The sequence below is a fragment of the Marmota flaviventris genome, chromosome 18, assembly GCF_047511675.1.
Source record: "Marmota flaviventris isolate mMarFla1 chromosome 18, mMarFla1.hap1, whole genome shotgun sequence".
In the NCBI taxonomy this organism is placed as follows: domain Eukaryota; kingdom Metazoa; phylum Chordata; class Mammalia; order Rodentia; family Sciuridae; genus Marmota; species Marmota flaviventris.
Genome location: NC_092515.1, coordinates 17,086,474 through 17,104,559, shown reverse-complemented (window position 1 = coordinate 17,104,559; position 18,086 = coordinate 17,086,474). Strand labels below are relative to the sequence as shown.

The following is an 18,086-nucleotide window of genomic DNA, read 5'->3' as shown; positions in this document are numbered from 1 at the left end:
CTGGCCCTGTGATGCAGGGCCCAGGATTGTCTTTGTCACTGTTACACCACCAGCCTTACTCACCTCAGAACCTAGCTCAAAAAGAGCCCAGTGTTTATTAACTGGGAAAGTGCTTTGTTCGTCCCTGGCCATGTGACCTTGGCCCAACCTTTCATCGTCAGTGCCTCAGCGTGCACTCTTCCTCCATGCTCCTCTTTTGGGCATTCACTGAGATGAACGAAGCTCCCATTTCAGTCACTGCCCAGGTTTATCCCAAGATGGGAGATCTCAGAGTTGAGGGGGACGTTTCATTAGTGCTTGAACAATGTCCTTGGTATGCGCTGGGGCCATTTAAAGAATCTCTCTTAAGCCCCACATCTCCCTCGCCTGGGTTGGTTAAAATTGAGATGAACCCTTCCACAAAAAAGCAGCATCAGTGCAGGACAGCAGCCTGGGCAGTCGCTCAGAATCTTTATTGAACACACAACCCTTGGGGGTGCTAATGGGGTAGCCTTCTGCTTCTCCCCAGCAGCCTCCGCCACAGTTCTCGGCTGAGCAATGCCTGCTCCCTGCGGGCACCCTGCAGCACACTGCGGTTCTCCTGGGCCCTCCGAATCAGGTAGGGGATCACCTCCTTCAGGCAGCCGTAGGGGATGGACTTATACACCATATATCCAGCCTGCCCTGGAGGGAGAGTGTTGGCAGGGGACAGGCTCAGACTTGGGGAGAGGCACCCAGGCCCCATCTTCAACAGAGATTTCCATTTTAAGAACATGGCAGACTTGAGTGAGTTGGACAAAATTTCCCACTGAGAAAAAAGTTTGATTCTGGAGTAAACATTTCAAAGAATCTTCTTAAGATTATTAAAATGCTGCCAAGAGCTGGGCACCTTGGCTTACGCCTGTAATCCCCAGTGGAGTATCAGACAGGTGGATCAAAAGTTCAAAGCCAGCCTTAGCAACTTAGCCAGGCCCTAAGCAACTTGAAATTTAAAAACAAATAAATAAAAATAGCTAGGATGTGGCTCAGCAACCCCTTGATTCAATCTCCAGTACCAAGTAATAATAATAATAATTCTGCTAAGACAGCAAGGAATTTACTAATTCAGAATTAAAAGAAAATGAGATCTGAGAAAGAAGGACGTACAGGAAGCTACGTATGCTTTGCATGCAAACTAGAGCTCCTATTTGATGATTTCATTGATGTCAGGGTACAGTTGAGCTGTGAGCCTCACTAGAGGAAGAATTATAGGAAAAATTTTCCAAAGCTAAGTTGCAAAACAGAGAAAGTTATACCCTTAGAACAAAAATCAAGGAGAAGTAAATTCTTCCACTTTCCCCCACTCCCAAGAAATGAAATGGCCATAAGTAGAACAGGAAAGAAAACAGAAAGATCCATCTCTTGAGAGGTCACAGCCATGGGTTAGTTCCCTCTCATATTTGCAGCCCAAATTTGCATCCCTGGATAGCTCAAGAAACCTCAAGCTGTGATTTAGGGTACAATGGTTTTGTATCCCTGAACATCTAGCAGAAGGAAACATAAATCTTCTGGCCTCAGGTCCTGGGGAGAAGCACAGTCAAGATCACAAAGCAGACAGGAATTGTGGCCCCATGATCAAGAACCAGAAGAGAGCAGGGACCCAGCCCTGCAAGGCCCACAGATATTGGGACAACTCATCTACCTGGAAGGAGCTGGAGGATGGAACTCTGTGGGCTCTGGATGGGAACACGGCCAGGATGGGTTGGGAATAGCAGAAAGGATCTGGCTGGGAGTAAATGAGGCAGGCAGCAGGTAGCTCCAGGTATGAATGGGAGATGGGCCCTTCACATACCCAGTGCTAGGGACACGTGGTCACACATGCCCAGAAGTTGTCCAAAACAGACAGGTCCATCCAGAGGAATGCCCAGCTCCCACATGCTACAGAAAAGACCACATCATCCATCAAGAAAGATAATGACTGAATCTGGAGCAGCAAGTCAGCCACTGCACATCCATAGGTTGCTCTGGTAATTCAATATTGAAGTACTGTTGGCTTGCTATATCTACGGATTCTGCATTCCTCAGATTCAACCAACCAAGGATGAAAAATGTTATTTTAAAATTGTGCCTGCACCAAACGCATACATTTTCCTTGCAATTGTTCACTAAACAGTACAGTGTAACAACTATTTACATAGCATTTATGTTCTATTAGATATTATAAGTACTCTAGAGATTATTTAAAGTATATGAGGGGCTGGGGCTATAGCTCAGTGGTTGAGCATTTGCCCAGCATGTGTGAGGCACTGGGTACGATCCTCAGCACCACATACAAATAAATACAATCAAGTTATTGTGTCCACTAACAACTATTTTTTTTTTAAAGTACATGAGAAGATGTCCATGCAAATACTATGCCATTTTAGACAAGGGACTTGAGTGTCCCAAGGATTTTGCCCGAGGGGGTGGTTCCTGAAACCAATCATCTGTGGATAATGAAGAATAATTGTACTTCCAAACTCAATGATAAATAACTATATGAGTCTCCTAAAGAACTCCCAATGAGTCCTGGTCACTTCCTGGAACTATCAGACTTCCCCACGCCCCAGTAAATAAGGGACAATTCCTTGTCTATCCAGGGCTTAAATATTTTTATATCCTCTCTAAAGCACTGTAACCCCATCGCCCTCTGCCCATCCCTCTGAAGGAAGGGGGCCCTCCTGTGGGCACCTGTTTCCCACTCCCCCACCTCATACCGCTTAGTTGCCTGGCGAACAGATTCTTCATTGTGGGAAGCCACCATGAGGTGGCACATGGGGCCATGGTGGGACACGAGGCTCAGCATCAACTCCAGACAGCGGCTGTAACTGAAGGGAGATGCCCCATTCGGTTCTCCTGGTGGGCGAGGGTCAGGCCCCAGGACTGGGGTAGGGTCTCTGGAGTCCATAAGTCTCCTCATCCCACCTGCCCCAGCTCCAAGGGACATTCCTTCTCTGAGCCATTTCCTCCTTTTGTGGCCATGTGAGTTCACTGACAGGGCTGCTGTGAGGGTATGTGTGACAGTCTCTGACACAATGGCAGACTCACAACCAGGGGAAACGCTGCCAGCATGGGATGCCAGCACCTAAGGGTGGTCCCTGCACCACTGTCCACAGAACATGATTGGCAACAACCCACAGGGAACTGGCTGTATGAACTAGGGCACATTGAGGAGCATGGGGTGATGGTTGGGGACAAAGGGAGGAGCAGAGAGCCCAAGGAGGAGGTGACCATTCAGGTGAGCAGGATCCTCCCTGGACCAGGGAGGGTAAGTCACGCGTAGGCAGATACAGGATGCTGGCTGGCAGTGAACTCTGATGAATTCAAGGTCACGAATTATTATTGCTCCCAAGACTGCCTGGCCCAGCCCTACCTCCGACTGGTGGCCTCATAGTCAGGCTGAGTGGGGTCTTCTGTCCCCCGAAGCTGGGACACTTTTCTCTCCTTTTCCAGATAGGCACCTCGGACCAACTTCACTCCAAAGGCCAGGCCTGCCCTGTGTGCCGCCTCGGCATCACGCCGCAGCCGTTCATGTGTATCCTACAGGGCACATGGCGGGTGGAGGTGGGGCAGGTGCTGGGCCCCCACCCACGGACCTCCAGAAGGCATCACCCACCTTCAGATAGGCCTGGTACGTGTTCCACACCCAGGGCCCACCTTCCCGAGGGCTGTTCCAGCGCACAGCCAGGGCAGCGACCAGCAGAGAGAGCGCGGGGTTGATGAAGGTGTACTCCGCGTCCACCAGGAGCCTCACCTGCTGGTCCCGGGCATACTGAGGGGAACAGAGACCCTGGTGAGGATCCCAGGGATGTCCCGCAGGGGCACAGAGCAAGACTGCAGCTGGCATTACCTGTGCCACCCGGTTCAAGCGGCTCAGGGAGGCCTGGAGATGCTGGTTCTGCTCAGTGTTGAGGCAGGATACCTGGAGGTTCTGGGAGGGCAGCAGGGGAGCAGAGAGGGGCTCAGGATTCTGGATGCTTCCAGGGCCTGTGTCTCCTCTCCCCCATCATCAAGAAGGGGAAAAAATTTAGAAATTGTAAGAAGTAGAAAAAAATAACCATATCCAATAGACACCATTTATTGGGATAGATGTAATGCAAAGGTTAGGAGATCACACTCTGGGTTTGAATCCTGGCTCTACCACTTAGTGTGTAATTTTGTGTGTGTGGGGTGTGCTGGGGATTGAACCCAGGGCCTTGTGCATGCGAGGCAAGCACTCTACCAACTGAGCTATATCCCCAGCCCTACTGTGAGATCTTGAGCAAGTCATATAACCTCTCTGGGCCTCAATTCCTTCCTCTGAAAACTGAAGATGATAATAGTTCCTTCCTGCTGGGGTTGTTGTGTGCAGAAGATGGGTCAATTTGTGAAATGCTCCTGGATGTCATCAGGACAAGACAGTGTCACACATAATAAGCACACACTGTCATTACTGGAATGAGTAGAAGACTTTATATATGATCGGACTTAATCTTCACAATGATCCTAACAGACAGATATTAATGTTATTCAAGTTCCAATTTCCCGTGAGGAGATTGAAGCTTGGAGAGGTGCAGAGACCCAGGATGACATGGAAGGTGCTGAGCCCAGCGGCCAGCTCACAGAGACTGCCATGCTACCTCACAGTGGTCTCTTGGGACCTCATTTCCTCATCCAATGCCAAGGGCCCCACTGTAGCCTCAAAGGCTTCTCCTGGTCTGGTCCTTTGTGATTTCTCTGCTCCCACATTCCTCCTTGCTCTGTCCTCTACACTGGCCTCCCGGTCACCCTTTGAATGTGCCAGCTACCTTCCCCCCTGAGGGTCCTTGTTCTTGTTACCCAGATGATGTCCACTTGCCTGGCTTCCTCCTCTCCCTCTCCCTCATCTTTGTTAGTTTGCTGTTCTCTCCAGGACCTGCCTTTCCTGTTCCTCTGCCTCATTTTCCCCGCAATGCTCATTTATACTTGTCACATTCTGACTTGGGTTTTAATGATTGAGGGTCTCCTGTCCCTGGCTAGCAAGTAAGTGACACCAGGGCAGGAACTTAGTTGTCTTGGTCACTGTGTTAGTCAGTTTCCGTCCCTGTGACAAAATACCCGAGGTAAACACCTTAAAAGGAGGCAAGGTCTATTTTGGCTCACAGTTTCAGAGGTTTTGGTTCATGGCCACTTGGCCCGAGGGGCCCGTGGCAAGGCAGCACATGAAGGTGGGGACTGCATAGAGGAGGAAACCGCTCATCTCGTGCAGCCAGAAAGCAAATAGAGAGACAGGAGGGTCCAGGTGCCCCAGTATAACCCTCAAGGGCACACGTACCCCAGATTAAATGTGTTAGGAACAAATGCATTTGTAACATGGTAGCAATAATTGTCCCAAACTCACAGTCTTTTTATGGGGACTCAAAAGGGTAAATGGGAACTGTTGGGGTGTCAAGGGACTCTAGCTGAGTTCAAAGAAATTGTGAAGGTAAAGAATGAGGCCCAGGTGGGACTGAATCCCTTATTATATCCACGGAGTCCCCCGGGACAACATAGCCTGAGGCTGCTGACCGACCCTCACCTGGGGACACGTTGTTCTAGACACTGCGATCTTCCCATCCTGGCAGAGAGGGTTCTTCAGGAAGAAGGAAGAGCTGGGGGCACCTGCCCAGTCGCCTCTTCCGCATCAGAGAACTGCCCCTCTCCCAGCCTGGAGCTTGGTCTCAGGGGTTTTGGAGAGTTAGCAGCTTCCAGGGCTTCCTCTCCATAACACCCCTCCTCACAGGGCCAGACTCCATGCAGCCCGCCATTCCAGGCACTGGCCAGGTGTTTAACTCGTTTGCAGTCCTCTGAGGGAGGGACTATCATCGTCCCCATTTTGTGGATGGATAAACTGAGGCACTGAGAGGCAAAGTCACTTGTCCAAAGTCACACAGCTAGTTGGGGCACACTTGGGATCTGAACCTCAGCCTCCTCCAAAGCCTGGGTTCCTAAGATCATTGTCTAAACTCATGGCAGAAAATATACTTGAACGTATGTGAAGCCGGACAGTATGCGGCATAGTGTGAGTGATAAATAAGTTCTCCACTATTCATTTGTTTGATGTGTATTAATCATATCTTGTCTAGGTGCCAGGGGATGAGGAAATGGCAGTGACAGTGGATATGGAGACTTAGGCAGGGGAATGGAGTCGAGATGGGGGAGGAGAGGAACAGGAAGGAGGGACAGGTTTGGGGAGACACCGAGGCCAGTGTGAGATCCATGTTCCAGGGGAGGAATCCATGAGGCTAGGGGGAAGGGCTGGGGCTGAGACAGAAAGATGGGCATCACTAGTGCAGAGTAGGGAAACTGAGGCTGCTGTGGTGGGGGAGAGGTGGGGCCAGAACCTAAGCCTGGGGAACCTTCATATTTAAGAAACAGGCAGAGCCAGGCATGGTGGCACACACCTGTGATCCCAGCAGCTCAGGAGGCTGAGGCAGGAGGATTGTGAGTTCAGGGCCAATATCAGCAAAAGTGAGGCACTAAGCAACTCGGTGAGACCCTGTCTCTAAGTAAAATACAAAGTAGGGCTGGGGATGTGGCTCAGTGGTTCAATCCCTGGTACCAAAAAAAGAAAAAAAGAAAGATACATCACAAAATAAGATGGCTTGAAGGTGGATAGAGGGATAGATATGAATTAAAGGAAGTATAGTGGACTCTTCAGATTGGTGGGTTCTGTTTCCATGGATTCAACCAATAGCAAGTAAAAATAATGAGAAAAATTACATCTGTACTGATCATGTAAGAGTTTTTTCCTGCCATGATTCCCTAGACAAGATAGTATATTTACATTTGCATTAAGTATTATAAGTAAGCCAGAGATGATTCAATGTGTACAGGGGATGTGCATAGGTTATATGCAAATACTATGCCATTTTATGTAGAGACTTGAGCATCTTAGGATTTTGGCACCCTAGTTGGTCTTGGAACCTGTCCTCCATACGTACTAAGAGATGACTATACAGTTAAAGGTGGTAGGTATAAACAGCTGTTATATTTTTTATTATTTTTCCTGTTCTATGTTTGAAAATATTCATGATAAAATATTGGGGGAAGCCAGGCGCAGTGTCTCATGCCTATGTAATCCCAGCGGCTTGGGAGGCTGAGGCAGGAGGATCATGAGTTCAAAGCCAACCTCAGCAACTTAGTGAGAACCTGTCTCTAAATAAAATATTAAAAAGGGCTAGGGATGCGGCTCAGTGGTTGAGTGCCCCTGAGTTTAATCCTGTGTGTGTGTGTGTGTGTGTGTGTGTGTATTGGAAGTATCACCCAAAATACTCTTTCTGGAAACAAATCACCATAATAAAAAGATACATGCTACCCAAGATGGAGTGGCTGGCCACCGTGAGGAGGGGAGACACAGGATATGGATACAAAGAGGAATAAGGAACAGCCAGCGCCCATTGGTTCAGCTGTGTTGACTGATAAAATATCGATACACTGTCATCTGGGGAGAAAGAGCTGCTGTCCAGCCCTCCTTTGGGAGCACTCAGCCCCTGAGCTCCTCCCTGAGAACCCTGGAGGACTCATATGCCATCCATGTTCACCAGGTGCCAGGGCTGCAGCCACGTTCATCCTGATCGTTCTAAGCCTAGGAAGAAGTGGCAGTTAAATATGGTGCAGCCTTTGCCACTTACACATGTGGACCGACTCTGATAAATGAGCCACCGTGTGAACCTCATGGAGTGTGCTTCCACACACCTAGAGCTCAGTCATCAGCTGTGGCCTCTTTTTTTGGGGGGGCACCATAGGTTGAACTCAGGGGCACTCGACCACTGAACCACATCCCCAGCCCTATTTTGCATGTTTATTTAGAGACAGTCTCACTGTGTTGCTTAGCACCTCGCTTTTGCTGAGGCTGGCTTTGAACTCGCGATCCTCTTGCCTCAGCCTCCTGGGATTATAAACGTGCAACAGCAAGCCGTGGCCTCTCAATGCAAGAGATTTGGCAAACACGAGATCCATGAAGCTGCTGCCTGCATAACACAGTGCACTGCTGCACTGTCAACCAGTTTTTAGGAGAACATTTAAAACAATCATAACAGCGGGTGCCGTGGTTCACGCCTGTCATCTCAGCAACTTGGGGAGCTGAGGCAGGAGGATCGCAAGTTTGAGGTAACTTGGTAACTTAGAGAGACTCTGTATCAAAATAAAAAATTTTAAAAGGGGCTGGGGACGTGGCTCAAGTGGTAACACGCTCGCCTGGCATGCACAAGGTGCTGGGTTCGATCCTCAGCACCACATAAAAATAAAAAATAAAGATGTTGTGTCCACCGAAAACTAAAAAAAATAAATATTAAAAAATTCTCTCTCTCTCTCTTCAAAAAAAATTAAAAAGGAAAGAGATAAAAAGTCTGGGGATGTAGCTCAATTGGTAGAATGACCCTGGGTTCAACACCTAGTACCACAACAAATAAAATAAAACAATGGTAGAAAGGATAATAGAGAGAATACATAAAACAGTGACATAATTGTTATCATTATCAAATAGGTACTGTATATGGTTGCATGTGCTGTACTTTTATTTTTACTTATTTATTTTTTGTGGTATTGGGGATTGAACCCAGGATTTCAACCATGTTAGACAAGTGCTCTAGACTGAGCCACATCCCCAGCCCTTAATATATATATGATAGATACAATACTTTTATTTATTTATTTATTTTATGCAGTGCTGAGGATCTAATGTAGTATCTCACACATGCTAGGCAAGGGCACCAGCTTTCCCCCCAGCCCTTTTTATTTTGAGTCAGGTCTCCCTAAGTTGCTGAGGCTTGCCTCAAACTTGTGATCCTCTTGCTTCAGCCTCCTAAGTCACTGGGATCACAGGTGTGTGCCATTGCACCCAGGTGTACTATACTTGTCTCCGACTGGTAGCACAGTAGGTTTGTTTCCACCAACATTACCACCAATACATAAGTCATGGCATCGTGATATGACGTCACAAGAACTATGATCTCACTAGGCAATAACAGAAAATATTCAGACGCGTTATAATCTTATGGGATCAAGTCACCTGTGCATCATTCTGCAGCTAAACTCGCCGTTTCTCTCTAGCCTGCTATGTCTAGACCGGGGGACTCTGCTCCCAGGCACTGCCCCCCTGAAGTCCTTACCTGTCCAGAGTCCATGGCTTCTGCCAACCTCTCCGGGCTCAGCTCTGAGGAGACCCCTGGCTTTGTGATCCATGAGGTCAGGTCCTTCTGAAATGGGGTGGCAGGTGGGGGGTGAGGGGACGTGGTGGGCAGCCCCTCCGCCACCCCCATAATCTTACTTGTCCCTTACACAGAGCCGAGTGCTGGCCAGCGCCGTCACCTTCAGCTGCATGAGGGTCTTCCCAGCCAGGTCGGGGCTCTCCGGGAGGCCTCGTGACAGGTCCACACACCGCAGCATGGCATCCAGGTTGCCCTCATACCAGGCCTCACTGCCCGGCCAGCAGAGGACAGGGTCGGGCGGTCAGCCTTCTCCTGCCGTCGCCCCAGCCTCCCTGGCCCTGGCCCCTACTCACCCCGTCTGAGCAGCCGAGTCTGGCTCCTCCTCAGTGGGCACCGCCAGCAGGGGCCGGAGGCCCAGGGCCTGGAGCTGCCGGACACAGCCCTCCACCTCCTCTTGGGTCTCTCCAGCCACAAACTGCCCGTAGACAGATGCCCGGAGAAGGGCACCCGAGAGCCGCGAGCCCAGGAGTCGCTGAGACCAGGCCTGGAGCTGGGTGACAGGGAACAAGGGCTCAGAGCCAGTCCTGGGAGCTTCCAGGCCCATGCTGAGGGTCACAGCTCACCGCCAGCCCGTGGGTGACCAAAGGGGGCCAGGCACACAGCCGTAGCACCAGCAGAGCCCGCGCCAGCTCCCCTGTGCCCTTGAGGTGGAAGGCCTCGCCATCGAAATTCAGGGGCTGCCAGTCCCCAGAGGAGGGCCCAGCCTGCGAGTAGAGCACTCGATGGGTCCGGAGCATCCTGAGTCCCTTGCCACTCCACGCCAGGGAAAGGGGCTTTGATGGTGGCAGATACACTGACTGCCCCTTGCCCAGCCAGGGGGCAGTGACTGATTAACTGGGAAAATCTTTAAGATCGAAAGCTCTTTGGGGGCAGTTAATTATTAACCAATGGGGACAGAGTTCGGAGTAACAGTAACAGGAAAGGAAACCCCCAGTTACAGCCCCCCGGCCACCTTCAGTGTCACAGTGCACTCTTGCGAGATGTGCACCACATGCCTGGGGCTGTTGGGTGGACACACGGTCTGGGGAGCAGGAACTCTGGATTCAAGGCAGTTTGGCTTTTCCATCTTGGGAAAGTCACCTAAGCTCTATTGTTTCATATTTCAATGAGAAGCAGTGTAGTGTTATTGAATAAAATTTAAAATACACATAATCTATAACCCAACTGTTCCATGCTAAGTATATATCCTACAGAACTTGAAAATTGGCATCAGGAAAAATGTACAAAAATGTTTATAATGGCCCCAGAGTTTTTATCAAAGAAGAATAAATAAATACATTGCAACTTAGTCATGCGAGGGAATACTATATAGCAAATAAAAAGAACAAGCTGCTGATATATACAACCACATGGTCAAATTTCACAAACACGATGTTAAGTAACAGAAGTCAGCCATCTCTCTGACTTTTGTGTTAATCATTTCCTTGTTTTTCTTACTCTTTTGTCTGACCACCCGTGTGTGCCTCTAAAACATTATTATAGTTTTACTTTCCCTGCTTTCAAATCTTAAAGATTTGCCCAGTTAATCAGTCACTGCCCCCTGGCTGGGCAAGGGGCAGTCAGCGTGCATCTGCCACCATCAAAGCCCCTTTCCCTGGTGTGGAGTGGCATGATGCTCTGCCGTCGGGTGCTCTACTTGCAGGCTGGGCCCTCCTCTGGGGGCTGGCAGCCCCTGAACTTCGATGGCAAAGTCTTTCAACTCAAGGGCACAGAGGAGCTGGCGTGGGCTCTGCTGGTACTATAGCATGTGTGAGGCACTGGGTTCAATCCTCAGCACCACGTAAAAATAAATAAAATAAATGTGTCCATCTACAACCAAAAATTTTAAAAAAATTAAAATTAAAAATTAATTTGCCATAGTATCAGTCTCCCAGAGTTGTTTTGAGAATCCAGTTAATGGACATACATAATTAATGGTGCATAACGTGTTCTGTAAATGCTGGCTGTAATCATAAAGGGCTGTGTATGCACAATCTCATTGACATCTGTCTCTCTGAGGAGGCATGTGTCATAATCACCTCTGTGTTTGGGGATCCCCAAGACCACCTCGGGTTCAGTGATTCTCTATAAGGTCTCATAGAATTCAGAGAGGCCAGAATACTCAACATACGTTTCTAAAGAATGAGTATGTTCTCCTATGTACCCACAATGTGAGTCTCACATATAAGAAAATATCAATAATTCCTTAGCACCTGATATCTTACCCATGGTAAAAATGTCCCCAATTGCCTCTAAAATGGCTGTTTAAAATTAACTAATTAGCCAGGCGTGGTGGTACATGTCTGTAATCCCAGCTGCTCAGGAGGCTGAGGCAGGAGGATCACAAGTTCAAAGCCAGCCTCAGCCGCTTAGTGAGACCTTAAGCAACTTAGTAAGACCCTGTATCTAAAATAAAATATATTTTAAAAAGGGCTGGGAATGTGCCTTGATAGTAAAGTGCCCTGGATTCAATCCCTGGTACCAAAATATAAATAAATGAAGAAATTAAATAATTTATTATTTTGTGCTGGGGATTGAACCCAGGGCTTTGAGCATGCCAGGCAGGTGCCCTACCACTCAGCTATGCCCTCAGCCTTTGTGATCCTTTTTTTTTTTTTTAACTAGTCAATTCAGGTTCATGTTTTGCATTTGATTATGTTTCTTTAATTTATCTTTGCAGGGGGGTTGGGGTGGGGTACAGTTTTCCTGACATTTAAAAAAATAATATTTGCTTTTTAAAAGCTCCCATGCAAGTTGTAGAATGCCCCACATATTGGATTTACCTGATTCTGTCCTTATGACATCATGTAATGTGTCCCCTCATCCTCTATAATGCCTGTAAGCCAGTTTTGGTCTACAGCCATAATTTGCTAAGCCGGTTTTCACTGGTGACCACTAGGTTGCCTCCAGGGTCCTCGTGCCAGACCTCTTAACGACCAGGTTATTAAATGGCCCTCCAGGCCAGCCTTCCAAGGCCTCTGCTGGCACTAACTCAACAGGAGAGAAAGAGACGGCGCGAACCGCTGGTTCAAAGCCCCCATCGTACTCTCACTGGAGGGCTGGACATCTTCGGAAGGGATTAGGGAGACACAGGGAGAGGAGAGAAGCCAGAAGCAAAAGAGTCTCCTGCGCTGGATTGTGGGGGACCTTAAAGATTCATTATGAAGTGCTGACTTTACCTTGATGAGGCCGGGGAGCCATGGAGGATTCTGGGCAGGAAGTCTCGGATTTAGGCATTAGGAAGATTACCCCTGGCTACCAAGAATAGAGTGGATCAGAGAGAGACAGACGAGATGGAGGCTGGCAGCACAGGAGGAAGGTGAAGCAGATCAGAATGGGCCAGTGTGGGGCTGGCCCAGGAAGGTGCTGAAGGAGAGGGCGGGTACTCAGGAGGCAACGTGGGTGGGAGGTAACCTAAAATTCCTCATGGGAACCCCAAGTCCCAAGGCAACGGGGATGGAGACTTTGGTCTAGTGTGGCATCTAAGGGACACTGTCCCCTCATCTGAAGACATTCCCATGGGAGCCCCATGTTCTAGGGAATCAAGCACAGAGGCTCTGGCCAAATATGAGAATCGGACTCCTGCTTCTGACCCCCCATTTCCTCTTGCAATCTCTAAACTACCTTCCCTCCCTCCCTCCCTCCCTTCCTTCCTTCCTTCCTTCCCTCCCTCCCTCCCTCCCTCCCTGTCATTCTTATTTGTTCCTAAGAGGCTGCAGCCCCCAATTATGGGCAGCACATATTAGTGCTGAGAAATGAAGTAGTGTTATGGTGTGGATGCGAGGTGTCCCCCTAAAGTTCCTGTTGGTCCAGGAATGTTCAGAGGTGAGGTGGTTCCATTTTGAGAGCAGAACCTAGTCAGACCCTCCTTGTTTGAATAGACTGGGCAGTACCTCGGGGCAGGTGGGGCATGGCTGAAGGGGGCGGGTCACCAGAAGCTACTCTGGAAGGGTACAATTTCCCTACAGCCTCTTCCTCCCTCTCTCTGTTTCCTGACCCCACTGGGAGCTGGCATGAGTGGCTGGGAAAGGCCACTCATGCCCTTTCCCATCATGCACTGCCTCACCTTGGGCCCAGAGCAATGGAGTCCATCATCTATGGACTGAAACCTCAGAAACTTAGAGCCCTAAATAAACTTTTCCTCCTCTAAGTTGTTCTTCTCAGTCTTTTGGTCACAGAGACCCAAAGCTGACTCAAACAGAAATCGGCACTGGGGAGTGGGGTGGTGCTGTCACTAACCTCTGACCATGTGGTTCAGAAGTTTTTGGAGCCAGTCTGTGGGACTTTTAAACCTTGGGAGATGCAAGCTGGAAAACTTTTAGAATGTTGCAAGTGGAGCTTAATGGGTGATTCTGGGGGGGCTCAAATGACCAGAATGGTGACAGGAATGAGGACTGTGCTCCTGAGGTCTCAGGGGGAAATGAGGACTCTGTTGGGAGTTGGACAAGAGGCCACCCACGCTATGTTCTGGCAAAGGACTTGGCTACTTTTTGCCCACGTCCTGAGACTGTGTGTGAGGCTGCATTTAGAAGTGATGGACTAATTAATCTGGCAGAGGAAATTCCAAGGCAGGACAGCATTTAGTCAGTGACAGGGATGTTGCTGGCAGCTTTAGGCCAGGATTACTGTGAGAATAAGGAGCAAAAAACAGAGCTAAAGGATTTTTTAAACTTGCAAATTGGCCAGAAAAAAATGCTTGTAAAACTGGGACCAAGGAAGTTGTGCTTATTGAAGAGATTAGAGTCCCTAAAGAGATGCTGAGTATTTCTCACAGGGACAATAGGAAAGTTGACTTGGGGGCATCTCAGGAATTTGCAAGAGCACATCTACTAAAGGCTCCAGGATACAGAAGAGAAAATTCTTTTGAAAGGAGATCATGGGGGTGCCTGCTCATACATCAGGGCCTAGGAAGTTTGTTTTTTTTTTTAACCATGCTGAGCTACATCAGCACTCAGAGGTTGCTGCAGCCATGATTCCGTGGAGCTCAGGTATGTGTGAGCTGGCAGCAGACCTTGGCATCATCCATGTGAGGCTGGAATGAGGGGCTCATGGAGGCTTTCACTGAGGATTCAAAGGAAGGCCTGGGAAGCCAGGCAAGGGGTAGCAGGGTCTGTCGGCTTTTGCTGAGAGGGTGATGCATGAAGCTGTAAAGGAGAAGCCAAAGCTGGAGTGGGAACCCCAGGACCCCCAGTAGTTAGGAAATGCCAGTAATGTGGACTGGCTGCAGAGAGAGACAGGTTAAAAGAGAGGCCAGTGCCCTCCAAGTGACAAGACCAAGGGGCAGAGCTTCCCAAGACCTTTGGGGAAAATACCTTGCCATCATGTAGTACAAGGGGGAGTTGGGTCACTGGTTGGCGGATGCCCTGGGCAGGTGCATCTTCCACCCCATCTTCCACCCTTCAGCCATGGTATTCTGCTTCCTCTTGGACTCAGAACAATGGAGTTGGCCCACCATGGATCGAACCTCTAAAATCACGAGCCAAAATAAACTCTTCCTCCTCTGAGTTGTCCTGGTCAGGTATTTTGGTCACAGCAACAGAACGCTGACTTACACAGTGGTCCCTCTCAGATGATGGGACGTTCTACCATGAACACTCTAATACCAAAGCAACCTTGCAGATCTTGCCATGTCCGTTCTTCTTCTTTTTTTAAAAAAAAAAAAATATTTATTTTCTAGTTATAGGTGGAAACAATATCTTCATTTTATTTTTATGTGATGCTGAGGATTGAACCCAGTGCCCCACGCATGCTGGGTGAGCACTCTACCTCTGAGCCACAGCCACAGCCCACGTTTGTTCATCTTTGAGTAAGCACTTACTTAATCTCTCCCTCCTCACCGGGCTGTGCCATCATGAGGGTAGGAATTACATTTAGCTTTGTCATTTATTTATACATATTACTTAGCACAGGACTTAATTTTTGTTGAATGATGTAAATATAGATGTTTAGCATTTGGTGGACAAGGGGCTTAGAGAGTTTTACATGAATACAAGTAGATTCTAAACAGGAATAAATACAAGTAGATTCTAAATAGGAATAAATGCTGTTATTATTATTGCAACATGACTTCCATCCTCAGATAAAGGACAAACTCCCTAAGATAACGTGATTGATCCTCGCTCATCTCATCAATCTCAATTCCTACACTTCCAGACTTGCCCTTTATTTTTCAGCAATTTTAGGAAAATCCCTCCCTGCACTGTGCTCCTGGAGTCCTCTCGGCCTCGACGCCTGCACCGCTACTTATCCTTTAATATTGGGGTTCAGTGGCCACTTACACGCAGGGGACACTCCCTGACCAGTGTTGATCTCCAGCACAGACCTCTAGCCCTTGAACACCAGAACCCCATGGGCACGCGCTGATTCACGATCGCTGGCCAAGTCGTCTTCTCAACGGGGCAGTGCCGCCCCCTAGTGGGAGAGTTTGGCATTCGCACACCCGTTCGTAGTTGCTACATTGATCATAGGGCGCGGTACCCACTTTCAGAAGTCAGGGCCCAGAAAACTGGGTATTGCTTTCGCGTCCGGAACAACTTGAAAATGTCCTTACAGGCATTCGTGTTGGTAAAAAGAAAAGGTAAATACAATATTAATTACATTATTAACATAACATATATGCAAACATGAAAATTTGGGGTATGGTTAAAATATATTGACTCTTTGTGTGCCTGTGTGTGGTGGGGGGTACTGGGGATTGAACTCAGGGCACTCTACCACTGAGCCACGTCTCCAGCCGATTTTCTTCCTTTCTTGTGTGTGTGTGTCTGTCTGTCTGTCTGTGTCTGTATGTGTGTGTTTTATTTATACACAGGGTTTCACTAAGTTGTTTAGTGCCTTGTTTTTGCTGGGTCTGGCTTTGAACTTGCAATCTTTCTGCCTCAGCCTCCCAAGCCTGGTGCCCACTGCGACCATAATATATTGACCTTTTCTGAAAGGAAACTATGATACAGAGCGACAATTGTTCCTTTTTAATTAACCATATTAGAAAATCACAATCCCAACTGTGAGATATAATATACAATTTTAAGTAAAATATAACACATATAAAAGCATGGCTATATTACAAGTGTTCAGTATGATAAATTTTCAGAGAGCGACCACACCCTTATAGCTAGCTCCCAGGTCAATAAATAACATTATCTACTACTCCCCACCCCAGAAACTCTCCTGGCACAGGAGTCACTATTTACCAAAGATATCTACTCTTGACTTTCAATGTCACAGATTAGTTTTGCCTGTTTGCAGTGGAAATCATACAGCATGTTCTCTTTGGGTCTGACTTTGATTCCCTATTATCTTGGTAAAATCCGCCCATGTTGTTCTATATATCAGTAGTTCATTCATCCTCATTGCCTAGAATCCGTTGGATGAATATATAATTGAGTTCCATTTTCCTTTAATGGACAATTGGGTTGTTTCCAGTTGCCGATGCCATTGAACCTACTAGTTAGTGTCTCTGTTCACATATAGAAGTATCTCCGTTGGGTGTGTAACTAGTGGGTCGTGGCATATGCATATATATGTTTGGGTTTTGTAGATACTGTCAAAACATTTTTGGTTGGCAGTTTCACCCTCACAAGCACATGGTTGTGCCTTAATATTTGTTTTGCTTTTCTTTTTTCCTTCTGAGCCTTCAGAAACACAGAACGGATTAATCATTATTCATGGTTCAGGACGCATTCTTTGTCCATGCAAAGCCCATTTTTGTGTTTTGTTAGTTGGATTTCTCTTCAATTTCTATTGTGGTAAAATACCTATAATAGAAAACTTACCATCTTAACCATTTAGAAATACCCAGTTCAGTGGTATTAAGTACCTTCGTATTGGTGTGCCATCGTCACCACTGAAAGAGCTGGGCAGAACCAAGTGACACGCAGCTTCACATCCTTTTCTTTGCATCTCTGTCATTGTTAGGCAGCTTTACAACAAATTTTTTTTAACTTTAACTTTTATTTTGACATGATTTCAGACCTATGGAAAAGTTCCAAGAACAGAACAAAGAATTCCAACGTACACTTTGCCCAGATTCCCCAAATGTCAACATTTTACCACGTTTCATCTGTTTTTATCTCTGTGTAAATACGCATATTTTTTTCTCATCTGTTTGAGAATAAACGGAAGCTGCAATACCCTTTTACCCTAAATATAGAAGAACACACACTTCTAAAGAGCAAGGCACTCTCTTATATAACCATAGCACAATAAATCAGTTTTTCCTATAAAAGAAATCATGGTATGTATTCTTTTGCATCTTCCCCCCTTTTGACAGTCTATTCTTACACAGGTGCTACAGTTTATGCATCATGTTTTATATACGTGGAAAACAATAAGCCAGGTACAGGCAGGACATAACCATGGTTCATAAACTCCACTTATAATTAGCTATTTCAGATGTAATCAAACTCAAAATGAACTGAGTTTTTTGTTGTTGTTGCTTTTGGTGATGCTGGGACTCAAACCCAGGGCCTCACACATAATAGGTGGGCATTCTCCCACTGAGCTACATCCTCAGCCCTGAAATGAGTTTTTTTCCTTTCTTTTTAAAGATAGCAGGGTTTATATTCTTTTTTTTTTTTTTTAGTTGTAGATGAACGCTGTACCTTCATTTTATTTATTTGTATGTGGTGCTTGGGATTGAACCCAGTGCCTCATGCATGTTAGGCAAGCGCTCTTACCATTGAGCTACAATCCCAGCTCCCCACCCCCAAAATGAGTTGCTAATATGTCTTTTCTAATTTTGAATTTTTACTTCAAAAAGCATAAAGACCCTTAGAATAGTTATTCATTGTTGAGGTGTCACGTGAATGACTCTGCCCCTTGAGAGAAGTTGAGTTTCTAAAACTAAGCCCAGAAGGAGCCTTGGTTATGTTTTGACACCAGCTTGAACCTTCTTCTGTCACT

General features: G+C 47.2%; 1 protein-coding gene across 2 annotated transcripts; it reads right to left on the bottom strand.

The window, feature by feature from the left end:
• Positions 1–478: 478 nt before the first annotated feature.
• Prodh2 (proline dehydrogenase 2) lies at positions 479–10,627 on the bottom strand. Of its 2 annotated transcripts, XM_027941330.2 has the most exons (11): positions 10,612–10,627; positions 9,770–10,032; positions 9,500–9,696; positions 9,277–9,415; positions 9,108–9,194; positions 3,848–3,928; positions 3,614–3,769; positions 3,371–3,537; positions 2,715–2,825; positions 1,811–1,896; positions 479–663 (listed from the first exon to the last, which is right to left on the bottom strand). In XM_027941330.2, exons 2-11 carry the CDS (start codon positions 9,941–9,943, stop codon positions 479–481), a joined length of 1,383 nt encoding a protein of 460 aa, XP_027797131.2. In that variant the 5' UTR covers positions 9,944–10,032; positions 10,612–10,627. The 2 variants fall into 2 exon arrangements, with proteins under 2 accessions (XP_027797131.2, XP_034492542.2); XM_034636651.2 differs by lacking the exons at positions 3,614–3,769; positions 10,612–10,627 and having other exon boundaries at positions 9,770–9,943.
• Between the last annotated feature and the right edge of the window lie 7,459 nt (positions 10,628–18,086).

What these genes read in the sequence shown, in the direction of transcription:
- Prodh2 (XM_027941330.2), bottom strand. Translation starts at nt 9,943, where the DNA reads ATGCTCCGGACCCATCGAGTGCTCTACTCGCAGGCTGGGCCCTCCTCT. An exon ending in GCTTGAACCGGGTGGCACAG is followed by an intron (nt 3,770 to 3,847) that starts GTAATGCCAGCT and finishes TGTTCCCCTCAG; the next exon opens with TATGCCCGGGACCAGCAGGT. An exon ending in CGTACCAGGCCTATCTGAAG is followed by an intron (nt 3,538 to 3,613) that starts GTGGGTGATGCC and finishes TGTGCCCTGTAG; the next exon opens with GATACACATGAACGGCTGCG.